The 14,410-nt window shown below is 37.6% G+C and overlaps 1 protein-coding gene across 2 annotated transcripts in view; it reads right to left on the bottom strand.

Annotated features, from left to right (window-relative positions):
* The window catches only part of iars1 (isoleucyl-tRNA synthetase 1), a 51,087-nt gene that overhangs the window by 19,547 nt on the left and 17,130 nt on the right, over nucleotides 1-14,410 (bottom strand). For both annotated transcript variants that reach the window (XM_007908887.2, XM_007908888.2), the window contains exons 16-25: nucleotides 13,271-13,465; nucleotides 12,802-12,888; nucleotides 12,257-12,340; nucleotides 10,759-10,903; nucleotides 10,439-10,559; nucleotides 9,803-9,894; nucleotides 9,304-9,381; nucleotides 7,738-7,859; nucleotides 6,353-6,455; nucleotides 5,975-6,058 (exon numbers count right to left, since the gene is read on the bottom strand). In XM_007908887.2, coding sequence (XP_007907078.1) covers nucleotides 5,975-6,058; nucleotides 6,353-6,455; nucleotides 7,738-7,859; nucleotides 9,304-9,381; nucleotides 9,803-9,894; nucleotides 10,439-10,559; nucleotides 10,759-10,903; nucleotides 12,257-12,340; nucleotides 12,802-12,888; nucleotides 13,271-13,465 — 1,111 coding nt within the window. The remainder of the gene's footprint in view (nucleotides 1-5,974; nucleotides 6,059-6,352; nucleotides 6,456-7,737; nucleotides 7,860-9,303; nucleotides 9,382-9,802; nucleotides 9,895-10,438; nucleotides 10,560-10,758; nucleotides 10,904-12,256; nucleotides 12,341-12,801; nucleotides 12,889-13,270; nucleotides 13,466-14,410) is intronic.

Here is a 14,410-nt window from a genome sequence, read left to right as displayed (position 1 = left end):
AGTTAGCCGTATGTACAAGCCTCATCAATTATATTTTTTTAATGCATTTTACAGTAGTTTAATGCAGGTGTTACATGCCTGGTACATTCTTACACACATTAAAAATAGCAGCTCTTTCACATCTGTCTTTCAAGAAATGATCCCTCCAGGACTCCCTTCCAAACCAACTTTGGGATGTTTTAATGAGCTGCAGCTCCTGTACAGATTTTCTGATTTGTGTTATCATCATATATAGCTTGGAATGCAAAAATGTCTTTTAGATCATCTCATACAAACAAAACTGTAACGGTAAGCAAATAATTGAACTTCCTCAGTTTTTTTTAGTAAAATTAGACAGTATTTGGTCACACAATCTGACAGGGAAAGAGTTCCTAGTTTGTGCTCATTAACAGACTGCAAGAGGAATAGTTTAGAATGAGTATACGTAAGTGAACCAAGAATCCATTTCAAAGCCTAATCCCTTCCTCCCCGTTCCCAATCCATCATCGGGACAACAAAGGCAGAACACAAAACAACTGTAGCATAGCTACTGCTTCCCTCGAGGTTGTGTAAATACATTTCTGTCTTCATTTCTCTACTGAGCTATGCAATTTATCGACAAGGAAAATAACACTGGATATTGCAAGACCACTGTGTTCCCACTGTCCTTCCTCTCAAAACTGCAGCTTTCGTTACCGCAGAACCATAACAGCTGTGCTCACACAGCCTGGCAACCAGCGACTGAACACTGAGGTTACCATCTAAATCATCATCGTTTGGTCACTTTGACCCTTGTGTTCAAGAAAGAGAGTCATTATGGCCAAGATAGTTTTTCACAAGCCCGGGTAATCTAGATCTTCTCATTGTGCCCCTTTTGTAACAAGTACAGATATTGAAATATTAAAATGTGTTTCAATCCAACACCAAATTCCAATGCTTATGACACTGTGCAATTTAGTCAGAAGGCGAGTACCATTCAGGATTAGGTGATCAACATACAATGAACCACAGATCAGTGATTTTACATGATGGAACATTGCCAATGATTCAGTCAAAGGTCTGAATAGACAAAAATAATTAACCAAGTTTGTGTATAGCGGAACTAACACAGATTAAACTGAAAATAAAACTACCAGATTACCAAAATGTCAGATCAATGGTATGGAACACCCTCCTGACAGGTTCTTTATCTCACTCCTCCTCCCCATGGGATTACAGGGAGAAAAACGTTTTCTCTAGGAAGCAGAAAGTAAAGTGTCTAGTTTATAAAAAGCATGAAGATGTATTTGATAACAATAACTGTGAGAAAGTCAACAAATCAACATGGGAACATGACAGTACCTGCAACCAGCTACATTGCCCTGTAACAACTGCACATCCATCAATCATTTCTAACTTTCCAAGACAACACTGATGAAGAGGACTGTTAATTGACTGAGGTGAGAAGCTTGTTTAATTTCCATCCACTAGTTCTTAAATCCAGATCTAAGACAGTCACAAATGTGGATGGCAATATGCCTGCTGACATCTTTAACTGTATGTAGTTCTCTAAAATATTAAAACCAGTAAAGGTACACTGGAATTTCCAATAAAAGTAAAAAGTGAAAACAAGGAAACAGTGCCCTGAACATCTTAATAATAAATTAGCAAGTTAGACAAAAGGTGAATATTTTCTCCCCTCAGGAGGTTTCTTCATGTGTAAATTTACATAAAAATGCCTCAAAGCTGCAGTACAACATATTAGGGTTAGAACATTAGATACTTAGAAAGCATTCTATCCTCCAAATTAAAACCAGATCATGCAAATCCCGATACCATTTATTCTTTCTTTTATTATTCTCTGTATGTGAACTCCCATTACTTAATAAAACCTATTTGTAAACACAAGCACCTTTGGATCTTGCATTGACTGCATAGGCTCCTGCAGTCTGCACTGCAACGCATGCTGTAGAAGGAATGTATTACACTGTTCACAAGTTTGGTGGTGTTAATCCATTAAAGTAGTATTAAATTTGCATCAAAATTCAGTTTAAAGAGGGTTCAACGTAATTATAATACTTCAGTTTTTGACATTTTATATTCTGCAGATGTCAGAAACACTTACATTAATATAAAGCTTGGCCCCTGCTAATATTGTGAGGCTGAGGAATGGAATAGTTAAGATGCACTGCCACTTTACTTATCATTATTTTCAAAGCATTAAATGACATCAGTGATAAAATATTCATCAGGATTCATTTACAAAAAGAGCGAGAGGCAAGTGTACACAATCACTCAGTCATAAACAGCCATCCGCAGTCATTCACACAATCAGCAACATAAGAAAATGAGTGTTTATTTCCCCTGAGACATTACATACTTTCCAATAAAGAGCAACCTTTGGACAAATATTAAACAACATACCTGATGGAAATTAAGCTGATGCAAAGTTTAAAAATACATAATGAAAATATATCTTATAGATAATGGTGAGGGTAGATAGAATTCCTCTCGCTATGATTAATGTGATCACAATTCCTTGATGGACTGGGATTAATTTTCCAGTACATCCCAGAATAATGGCCCAAATTTGAAAGTGTAAATGGTTCCCACCAGAATTGAATGTGAAGTCTGCACATTCAAATTCAAGCACTGAGATTAAGTTCAAGGTTAAAGCAACATTTCGATTCACAGTCAAATGCCCTCAAAAATACAGGCAAGTTAAACATAGTATTCGATTGGCTTGGTTTGCAGCAGCTTCACTGACTGGAAGCCTTTGGTTAATGAATCATGGCACCCAGATCCTTCCCTTCTCCACCTGGGTACCACGAGTGCCAAACAGCACAACCTTGCAGTTATCTTCAAATAGGTGGTCTGAAGGTCATAGGCAAGGTCTCCATAAAGAACAGACTTGATAGGACAATTACTGTTTCTTATTCAATGCTTTATGCTGGATCATCTTCAGTTGGAGACTAAGTCAGGGACAACTCACAATCCTCTCCTAAAGGTTTGGGAATTTGTCTACGTATCCGAGAATGCAAACCTCTACCCAGTGAACGCAATTTAAGACTAGACTCTGCCTTTGACAGCATCTTGATGATTTTTTTCCTTTTAAATAACAGGTTGGTGCAGCAGAAGCCATGCTGCAGCAGTGTGCGTGCATGCGTTAGTAAGACTCTTTCTTTCTGAACGATTCACTTTATATTAAGATCTGCCTTCTAGCTGGCATTACTTGATGAAGACATTTGCTCCAAAATAAAGAAAAGGTAAAAATAGTACTGAGATCACATTTTATTATTATCTCCTACACAAAGTTAGTACACACTAAACCATCACCACCGGGGAAAACTGCAGCATGCAAAGTACAATAGCAGACATTGTTTGCTCCAATGAACCTGGACAAAAATAAGTCTGATCTTATGACAAGATGAAGTTTTCAACTCATAATACTATTCTGAATGAATGCAATAGAATATTACGGCATAGATAGTTGTTTCACTTGCACTGGATTTTCCAAATTAAACTATGTATATGATTGATAACCTTAGAGCAATTTAATATTCTCAAAAGTATGGTTCTAGAAGTCTTTCACAAAGCAATTTTGTTTGGCCATTATGCCAGTACGTGCTCCAATACCATCTGCCTGGAGAACAATAACTTTGTCTTAAAACATTTCAGTGAACACAAAATATATCAGAAGTATGATTTAAGAGTAATCCAGAGGTTTAATATGTTTCAATTTAATCAACAAATGGGGTTAGCTTCCCCTGGCAACAACGCAGCATGTAACATTCAGTATTCCCGGACAACACAATATCCCGGCTGCACCGCCTTGCTACGCTGTCTTCACATTCATAGGACTAAGTGTAAACCTGTTATAGCAGTGCTGTCCCTAATTGTAGACAGAAGCAAGCCCCCCATTATGTACAGGCTTCATAGCAGATTAATTTAACATTGTTTTTTGCCTCAACAATGCCCCAAAGTGCCAAGCTCCCAGTTAGTTTGGCTTGCTATTGTGAGTAGCACTTGGCTCAGGGTTGATGCATGCTTTTACTTTGCAGGGGCACAGTTTTGCTGAACACACATCATAGACTCACCATTTACTACCAACCTTTAAAACATTGCCTTCAGACTTCAGATGCAAGGACAAACCTACCAAAAGGGCAGCCTAGCTACAATGAGGAATCATTTGTTATTAACATGTTAGCTGCTTTAAGGGTGATTTGTCAGAGAAGTTCACCTTGGAATCAGATAAGCCTTCCAACAGAGGAATATGCAGGACTGGAATAGTGTCCAGTGTTACACTACTCTAGTACTCATATGCTTCAAATGAATCCCTTCACCTAACAGCTATCTAATTCCCTCTTAAAACTGCTGACACAGTCTGTGCCTACAGGGGATTTATTTCACATTTTCACCCTCTGTATAAAGACACCGTCTCCATCTCACTTAATGAAACTGCCAATTTGCTGCTTGCAGTTTTTCTGCAAAGATGCCAAATAGATTTACATGGAACTCTGTCAAATGAGAGAGTGTCATCCCAGTCACCTGAACTAAAAGCCGGTGAATAGTCATCCACCACAAGATTTGGCCAACAACTCCTAGCGGCAAATTTATTAGTTAGTGTTTGTGATTGTTCATATAAAATAGATGCATTTATAGTATGGAGGAAAATTAAAAATAATTTATATTAATGTACTGCACTCTGGTGCTATCTTTAACAGGACAGTGGACCAATGTTCCCAATCTACACCCTTTAATGTTTCAGTTACTATGGCATCTGAGCGATCAATGTTCCTTATGGAAATTTCATTTTTTTTTAAAAAAGCCAGAATGAGCAGTGAAGTATTCTTTTTATTTCTGGTGATCTCTCTCTCATTCAACTCAATGTTTTATTCATACCAGCCTCCTGATCTGGAATAGTTTTCCAGGAGAACTTGCCAGCAACTGTCACCATTTTAGCAATACTGCTATGATCAATGCTCCTATGAACTTTTTGCTTGTTCCTCCCAAGCTCCAAGAGCATATCCTACGCACAAATACACACACGCAACCCGCAGCCCCTTTATGCTGATAAGATTCACTGACGGAGACCACGCTAACCTAAATCTGCAATTTCTGCCACAGGAACTCAATTGTTCAAGTAGCGAGTACATGAATTTATGCACTACTAATAAGGAATTAGAAGTTCTGGTAAATTCACAAGGATGATACTACAAACAAATAGATATAGCACCTGCTCATCAATTTCAGAACCAGTTTCCATTTGACAATGGAAAAGTAACACGTATTCATTCAATTGGTTTAAAAAAAGGATACTTTTTAGAAAAGTAAATATTTAAAAATCTCCAAAATATATGGCCTTAAGTTAAATGCTAACAATGTGTTATTGAAGCGTCCACAATTCATGATCCGAACTGAAATCTGATAAAAAGTCGTCCTCCAAAATCTTAACTCAGAATCATCTTTCTTGAACAGTTTGTTTGTGATGGAAAAATGTCATTACTACGTAAAGTAATTTTTTTACTCTGAAATTTTACACTGGTAAGAACAGTGAGAATTGTAAGACACAGAAAGAAAAGCGTGTAACATGCTTTTAAAATGGATGGTGCCCCACACACACACGCACACAGACACACAAGATACACCCACTGTCCATCACCACGAGACAAGAGAGCAAAGGAGGATACTTTCATCCACTAATGGAATGACATCTCATTACACCATTAAGTTGTACAAGGCATGTGAATCCTCAAGTAAAATATTTTCTAACATTTCCTTTTTAAGTAGCTGGAAGAGTCCACCTTTCAGCAGAAGTCGTGTTGCAACAACATGGAAGAAATTCTGAAGGTACATTTTACATGTCAAGCAGAATAATCAGTTGTCCCTGTTTTCCTTACAAGACACCTCTTGGCCTTGCAAATAATGATTTCACAGACAGACTAAACACATTAAGTCAGAATAAGCCACAGTTCTTGTGACTGATTATTTTAAAAAACACAAAGCAGCAGCTTACCTCTAGGATATATTTCTCCAAGGATCGAATGTCTTTCAGAGCTTCGGAATCCTGGTGAATGACTACAACTTCCTTCAATGGATACTGAGGGGAAAACAAGTAATTTTGCTCTTTTGTAACAGAGATTGAACAAAACTAGAACTTTAAATGTAAATGTAAAACATTTAAAATAATCAAAACCTATTTAAATAAACAAAGTAAACTCTGAATTATTAAAAAAATGAACAATAACACTCACTGTTTGGGTGGACAGATTGATATTCAGGGACAATTCAAACCCAATGCCCATTGGTTGTGCTGCCATTGCTTGGCTTGATTGGTAGATTGAAAAAGGAAACCTCCCACAAATGATAGGTGGTAAAAAAAACAACGACAAACCTTGATTGGCAAGGTCTTCCTGTCTCGGATCACCCGTCCAAGTTCAATAACTGACTGCATTTGTGCAACTGCACCTTCGATCCGCTTGTCAATGACAGACTCGCTGGAACAAAATAACATGTTCAATCAAAGACCTTTAATGACTGTGCATAGTTTGGTGCACAGTGTGCTTACAGCACTGCACCCACCATTCCCAATTTATACTGGTGACGGATCCCACAACACTAACATTGCTGACAAGTTTCTCCAGCTAAGAGTCACAGGAAGGTATTTCACTGTAACAGTACTACACAATCAAAATCCTGCAAGACTACAAGCTCAATTTCACTCGTTTTAAAAAATAGGCTTGAAGTGTTTTTTCAAACCATAGAAACCACTCAAACTACAAGTCGTGCACAATGTGTTGCTTTTTCTCACCTTTGTATATGGGCAACAGGGGAATACATTACCCAACCTAAACTCAGATTGATCACCAACCCAAAGATGATGTTAACTGGGCTTTGTAATGCCACTTAATTTAATGTTCAGAAAATCCTGCAGCATAATAGTCATTTTGAATCACTGCCACCTACAATTGTGATTAGTAGAATGGACTGTAAATGCTCAGGGGGGCAAATAAATTTAAAAAATTAAATGAAAACTCTAGGAGTCCCATTTCATATTGCAAATGTCACCTATGCTTTTTTAAACAATATTAAAAAATTCAAGGACATTTCACTTGACTTTTGGATTATTACTAACATCTTTGCTACTCCATTATTCATGAACAGAAGGGCAAAGTATATTGCACAAAAAATGCTTACAACCATAACCCTCATTTTAACCCTAATATAAAAGCAGGCATCTTCTCCACTCCAGCAGTACCTATTTACAACATTAACAAGGCCATTATGCACCCACTGCTTACAAAGGGAGCTCATAAAACTAATATTTTCCTGCTGGCTCTGCTGATTTGCATTACACTGGACAAATCAATGAACTCACCATTTATTACACCAAGAAGCACAGTATATTCTAACCTGCCACAAAAGGTTAACCTGTACCATGGTGTGCTAGAAATTCTAATTTCATTTGTGAAATGCAAGTCCAAGTGTGATTTGGTTTATTTACAGGTCGCTGGGGAACACTAGAGTAAGTGAGAGAGTAAAAGGAAACCACCTGCTTGGAGATGCACATCTGCATTCAGTCAGAATGGCTGGTGAAGCCCTTTAAAGAATGCATCTTATTCAGAGGCAATCTGGAGAATGTGTATTACTGTGTATTACAGCACACCTAAATTATTTTGGCAATTCTCACATTTAGCACTGTCTCCTCAGAATTATTCTGAACCCCAAATAAAATATATTCTTTTCTAATGATGTGAAGTAACAAAAAAGGTTCCGTACCTGACCTGAGGAAGCATGAGGTAATGAATGCTGCTGACATCTTTTTCTTGAACAGAGGCTGGGTCTATTAGCTGTCTTAAATTCTGATACATCAGCTCAGTAATGAATGGGGTGAACGGTGCCTGTAATATCACAATATCAATTTGTGAAAAAGTGATGATAATGCCACTTATATTACAAACTGCAATTCAACTTTACAAAGTTTCAAAAGAATGTACAGAGAAAGCATCTTTCAAAAAGAGGAAAATGATTGGTTAGTGAGTACTCTTAACATATTCAATCAACAATAGTGGACAGAACAGTGGAAATCAAAAGATTATTATAAATATTACACAACGAGTGATGTAAGACAAAGGCCAATGATACAGATTAAGCAAAACAATTGAGGTCAAATGAATGGTAATTGACAAACACCTAAAACAGATTACAAATCAATGAGAATGGTGATGAGTTGTCAGGCTTGCATGGCTAATTAACATGCGTTTACAGTGTGGAATAGAAAGATATGCACTCAAACACATGGCTGTCTACAAGGAACTTGGAAATTCTACCCCTTGCTCTAGACCTTATATGCAAAAACCTGGAGTGAAGAGAATCAGATAAGCCAGAGGCACAACCTGGTGTAGCACAACCTGGAATAAAGTGAATAAACTAGATTGGTGTGGGACAGGTATGAATTAGTAAGTTACTGCGCTCAGATCACATCTGAAATAACTAGTTCACTGCATGTGAATTAATAACTGCCCTCCCATGTTAATACCTTTCTCAGGCAGGTATGAGCTAAGAATTTGCAGCTTTGCAATTTGGGTCAAGCAAGATGATCTGCGACAACTAGAGCCAAGAATTTCAAGTGACCAATTACTCAGAATGTAACATCCCAATCTGTCCCCTTGTAGCTCTATTAATGAAATACGTTTATCTTACCTAGTGTTTTTTTTAAAAGTTCACATTTTGGACAGATCACAAATTGTTCAGCAGCATATTTTAAACAAATATGGTTTCCTAATTCAACTAGCAAAACTGCACAAATTTAAGAGGCTATTGAAATTAATATCAAAACATTTGAAAGAGAATTGGGTAAACATTTGAAGAGAACAGAATTGGGCACAGGTAAAGGGCAGGGAATTGGGATTAGAGCAGACAGGATCCCTAAATATATCCAGCTCTTTATTTAAGAAACAGAATTAAAAGTTTTAAATTCCACCCCAAATTTCTGACTAATGGCAGTGGCCAAAGCCATAAGCAAGCAGGATCAAAAATGCTGATTGCAGCTAATGCTAAACAAGCTGCTTGCCAGGGGTTTAGGACCCATTGAGATGGCAATCTTTTTACTTTTCACCTTGAAGAGAGATCGCAATCAACTTTGCAAATCAATGGGGGAAAAAAGGAAACAAAAGCAGTAACAGTCTGCTTTATATTAATATTGTTCCTTCACATCTACTATAGAATCTCAAAGTAACTCTGCAGTACCTCAAAGTCATGGCACTGAAATGGTGAAGTAACCTGAAAGATCTAATTTTATAATCACTTGACTATAAAACTAGAGACAATAATTAAACTACTTACCATAAGCCTGCACATATAGAACAAAACACTGAACAAGGTCTCCATAGCTCGCTGGCAGTCTTCACTGCCATTTTCACCCTAAAAAAGAGCAAAGAGAGACAAGTCAACAGGAAATTCTTAACTAAAGGAAAAAGCAACAGTTTACTAAGTGTAGTGCTGACAAAGCTAGGTCATCTAAAATTCAGTTATCTGCAAAGAACATTCTCAAAATATTCATAGGTAGCAGTAGTTTTTTTTAAAAAATCCACAAAAACTTCATGGACCCATTCACTGCACAAGTAAATCCCAGCTTCGTATTGTTTCTCTGGTGACTGAAGCACGAGAAGGCCACAGCATAGTAGTTATCCACTGCCCAGAACACAAATGAAAGGGTTCTATTAAAACTGTAAAGAGACACCACTTTTTCTTGCCCCAAACAAACAAGTGCTATATCAAATGTATGTATTATTATATCTTGAACTCACAGGGTAAAAACTGAAGAGGATTATGTTAGACCTACCTTTAACCTTCTGCGGTTCATTCTCACATACCAGTTGGTTAGCATATCAACAAACTTGATCAGTCTGGGCACCACGGTGTAAAGTTTGTACGCTTTATAAAAAAACAATAATATGCTGCTGTTATGATTTTAGAAATGTTGCTGCATGGATTTTGTCTGAAATTTACAGTATAAGAGGTTTAAGACAATAATTCGCAACAACCGGTTTTAAGTAGTAAGCAAATAGGTTTATTTAATTTTATTTAAAATGGACCCACATTTTCAACCAAGATGTTGTGGGTGCCTGTCACTCAAACACATTTCTTAGCCTAGACCAGGTGCTGTCAATTCTAGTCTTAAACCATACTTACGGACACCTCCTCCCTCCCCCCGGCTCGGCATCAGGCTCGCCACTATTAAGCCCTATATAAATACAAGTTGTCATTATTCTCGTCTGTAATCCAGAAGGAGTTTCAGTCTTCGATGGACAAGAGCAGATTGACAACATACTGCCTGACCCACAAGACCCCAATGAGGGACAGAGAGGCAGTGAGAAGGCCCCAGTACTGCTCATTAGGATGGATTACATATCCTGGAGGTAATACACGACATTACAAACCAATTATTTGCAGCCTTTTAAAAATGTTTTATACATACCACCCATTTCTGCTTTGAAAAACTGGATCAGAGATTGTGTGAATGAAAGTATCCATTTATCCATTAAGTTGTCACTGTTTTCAACAGTGTTTTCATTGTAAAGAAACTGGACACCCTCTTCCTGAAAAAAAACATTTGCCAATGACACTGAGATACCTGAGGTAACTTCACACTGCTCTGCTGTTCGCATTTCAAATTTAAAATCAAATCTATTTTATCCACAGATCTCCACCAATATGCCAATCCACACACATTAGCACATCCACACTCAGGCCACAACCATCTTTCAAGCTCTAGACCCACAACATGAGATTCCTTACCTTATGCAATTGCTGCACATTCTGAACTAGGAATCTGTAGGCATTATACCAAGGCAGGAACACATCCTTTAGAATATCTCTCACTCCATCCTCTTTAAACCGTAAATTTTCTGCTCTCACAACAGGGGAGTTGATAAGATACAACCTGGAAAAAAGCCGGTATTTATGTGCGGAATCTGTATGGCGAAACCAAATCCACTTTGGAAAGATAATCAGAGTAAACTAAATTAAAATCTAATCTTCATTTGTTTTGAAATACAACAAATAGTTTTGATTTGCCCAAAGTTAAATGCAACCTGAAACTGTAGGACTGTTCTTTGCTTTAAGTGTGAGATAATGTACATTTCAAACATAACTGAATAAAAAGTGAAATAGATGATTGCACAAAAACAGTTTTGCATTGCTACTTTAAAACTGGTGCCATAGATGCACTTAGAAAGAAAAAAAGATCAATGACAAGTTTGCAATCATAATGTTTCAGCATGGAAAAAAAAAGGCCATTTGGTCCATCACACCTGTAATTGTCTCCATAAGAGCAAATAATTTAGTCCCACTCCACTGGCTTCCCCCATAACCTTTATTTTTTTCCTTTTCAGATGCTTGCCTAATTCACTTTTAAATGGTCAGAAGGGACTTTTTCATCAGTGCACCTCTTGTGCTGAGGCTCAGATGATAAAATATCTAATAAATTTACGACAAATGTAAGTAAAAGACATTCTAGCAAGTTATGACTCACTTGAATAGGGCTTTTGGAAGAGACTGCTGAACAGAAAGCACCATTTTATAAAATTAGCACTCAGTGACATTTTCGGAATCATTTTATGATGAGGTACACAATGTCATGTTATATCAGGATTTCCATCAGCCATTTGCAACTTAATTAGGTTCAGCAGGTATGTCCTCTTGGGTAACTTCAAACTTTAATGCAGTGTGACAGGATCCATCCTTGGGAAGTGCATTACCCACAATATTGGCAGGATTTCATCAAAGTTACAGGTTTTTAAATAAGAGACTGTAGACTTTTGCTCTCTCTATTTTTAAAATTAATTTTCATGAGTTTGCAGAACCTGAACATAATCACAACTACAATGTTACAAAAAAGCAGGATATTTACAGGTGTTTTTAAGAGCAGTTTTAAAAGAGTGACTGCTTCAGCCAGGCCTGAGTTGAGATGATACAGACTCGCACTGTACTACCATCTAGCACCTCTCAGCTGCCTGAATAGCAGTGGCACATACAGGACCTGGGAACAGGAGCAGTTGCTCAGCTGCAGATTATCCAGGCAGATAACCTGCTGCTATTTTGATGCTGTGTTCACCACGCTTCATCTGCTTACATAATGCATTCTTGCTCGATAAGATCAATATCATTTTCTGTCTGTACAGTTGCAGACACCTTAGACCATTCAAATTAATGTACACCCTTTGCTTGCCTTTGGAGTTCGATAATTCAACTTTTTTTTAAAGTTAGCAAAGCAACCTTCCACACGGCACCTTACCTCAGTGCATCTGCACCATAGCTGTTTACAACTTCAATCGGATCAGGGTAGTTCTTCTTGCGTTTGCTCATTTTCTGACCATCACTGAATGCAAAGAACAGGAAAGCGCTTTACGGCTTACACAATTTTTTTTGTAAATCACTTAAATTATAGAACAACTTAATTCAATTACAGTAAACTCCTGATAACTCGTCACTCCAAGAGCTCAATGGCCAAGTTACTCAGTGGCGTGTTAGGCATATGTATAATACATAAATAAATGTGGTCTAGATATTGACAGCATGATGACTTAAGTGGCTGTGACAAGTTAAGCCAGGATTGGGTTATCACAAGTATACTGTACAATTCAAAAAATATTAACTATAATTTCAATTTGTGTTACAATAAACACAATTCATATCTCATTCCATTACATCTAATTTTACCAAAGTCCATTTTTACTTCAACTCCGGTTTAAATTTAAAAACACATGACATAATATAACTCCAATTACTACAAACACATTATTAATGACAAATAACTTAGAGCAGCATAGAGCAGCTTACCTGGCCAGTACAAGGCCATTAGCTATGACGTTCTTGAACGGTGGTTTGCCAAACAGAGCTGTGGACAACACCAGCAAAGTGTAGAACCTGGGGGAAAAAAAAACACCCTGTAAATCCTGTGAAGCACTCAACAAGATTATGCACTATATCAAATGCTAGGATTATTATTATATCATATAGTTGAAAGCCTGAGCTAAACTTCATTTTATTTTCAATTACTGCTGGCCAATAACAGTGATCTTAACAAAGTAGTGTTATGCTGACACTGAATTAGAAATAAAAAAATGTTCTATTTCCCTGCACAATATTCCTCTTCTTGATGAAGACGTTTATACTTAAAAAAAAGTTTTTTTAAAAAGGTTACCAGCTCCAATCTCAATGTTTTCCCTGCTGTTTTGAAGCTCAGAACCTGCTAATGAACTAGTCACTGTATACACAATGAAACAGTTAGGGAAAGGGACAACTTTACCAGCCTCTGGTTTGGTCAATTCCTTCAGCAATGAAGTCTGCTGGGAAGCTGTCCTCAAACTCTCTCCGGTTTTCAAAGGGATAATGAACCTGAGCGTACGGCATGCTTCCACTTTCAAACCAGCAATCAAACACCTCGGACACACGGCAAAGAACTCCCTTTCCACAGCGAGACGGGATGGTGATATGATCAACACTGAAGAAAAAAAAGATTATATCAATAAAAGATCTGCACAAAAAGATGAAAGGGCAAAGCACCAGCCATGCCAAGTACAGTGCTGTGCATTGCTAAAATGCCACATCCATTATATCCATCAAGCATTTCCTTTCTTTAAAATGGCAATTCATACTGGGCTTCAGTTCCATACACACAGCCAGCCTTTCAGTAGCCCTTCAGACCATGGCTGGTTCTTCATTTATATGCCTGGACAGCAGAGGAGGAGCACAGACAAGCCTGATCAGACCACAGAAAGACACATACTTGTTGTCTCGCCCCCTGCATCTTCCGGTTGCCAGCCCAATAACATTTAATAGGGAATTAGATAAATATCGAGGATTAAGGGTATATGGAAGAATGGGGAATTGGGATTGAAGTACTGATCTTCAATGGAGTTTAAGCTTGATTGACCGAATGGCCTCTTCCTATGCTGTAATTTTTTATATGGATTCTATGAAATAGTTACAGATGGGTTATTCTGACAGCTGGTGTAAAGCTTTACATCTTAATCTTTTACCATTCAGATCTTTGAACAACCACAACTACAGTCACACAGCTGCTGCAATTTTATATGCGATCGTTTCTAAATCTGCCTCGAGATATCATCCCAACGAGAAAGGCACCATAAAAATAAATTTGTTTAGTATTGTAAATCCAGTAGGAACTGTTTGTGAGGATTTTTTCTCTCTAATCTATTCTCTGTCCCTAGATCCTGCCAGTAGCCCCTATACAACATACAAGCACACCATGGGATGTAGCTATTTCTGTGAATGAGAATTAATCCAGCCAGAGAACATATGCCCAAAACCCAATTATAAAATGTGACACTGTTATCCAGGCTGTGCTGAACAGGCTTGGGTTTCAGGGTACAAATAATAGTAGGAATGATTGGTTGGAGGGGAGAAAAGAGCAGATTCCATGATG

This window comes from Callorhinchus milii, unplaced genomic scaffold, assembly GCF_018977255.1.
Source record: "Callorhinchus milii isolate IMCB2004 unplaced genomic scaffold, IMCB_Cmil_1.0 Scaffold12, whole genome shotgun sequence".
Lineage (NCBI taxonomy): Eukaryota > Metazoa > Chordata > Chondrichthyes > Chimaeriformes > Callorhinchidae > Callorhinchus > Callorhinchus milii.
Note: the sequence above shows the minus strand (reverse complement) of the source record. Positions and strands in the feature narration are given on the sequence as shown.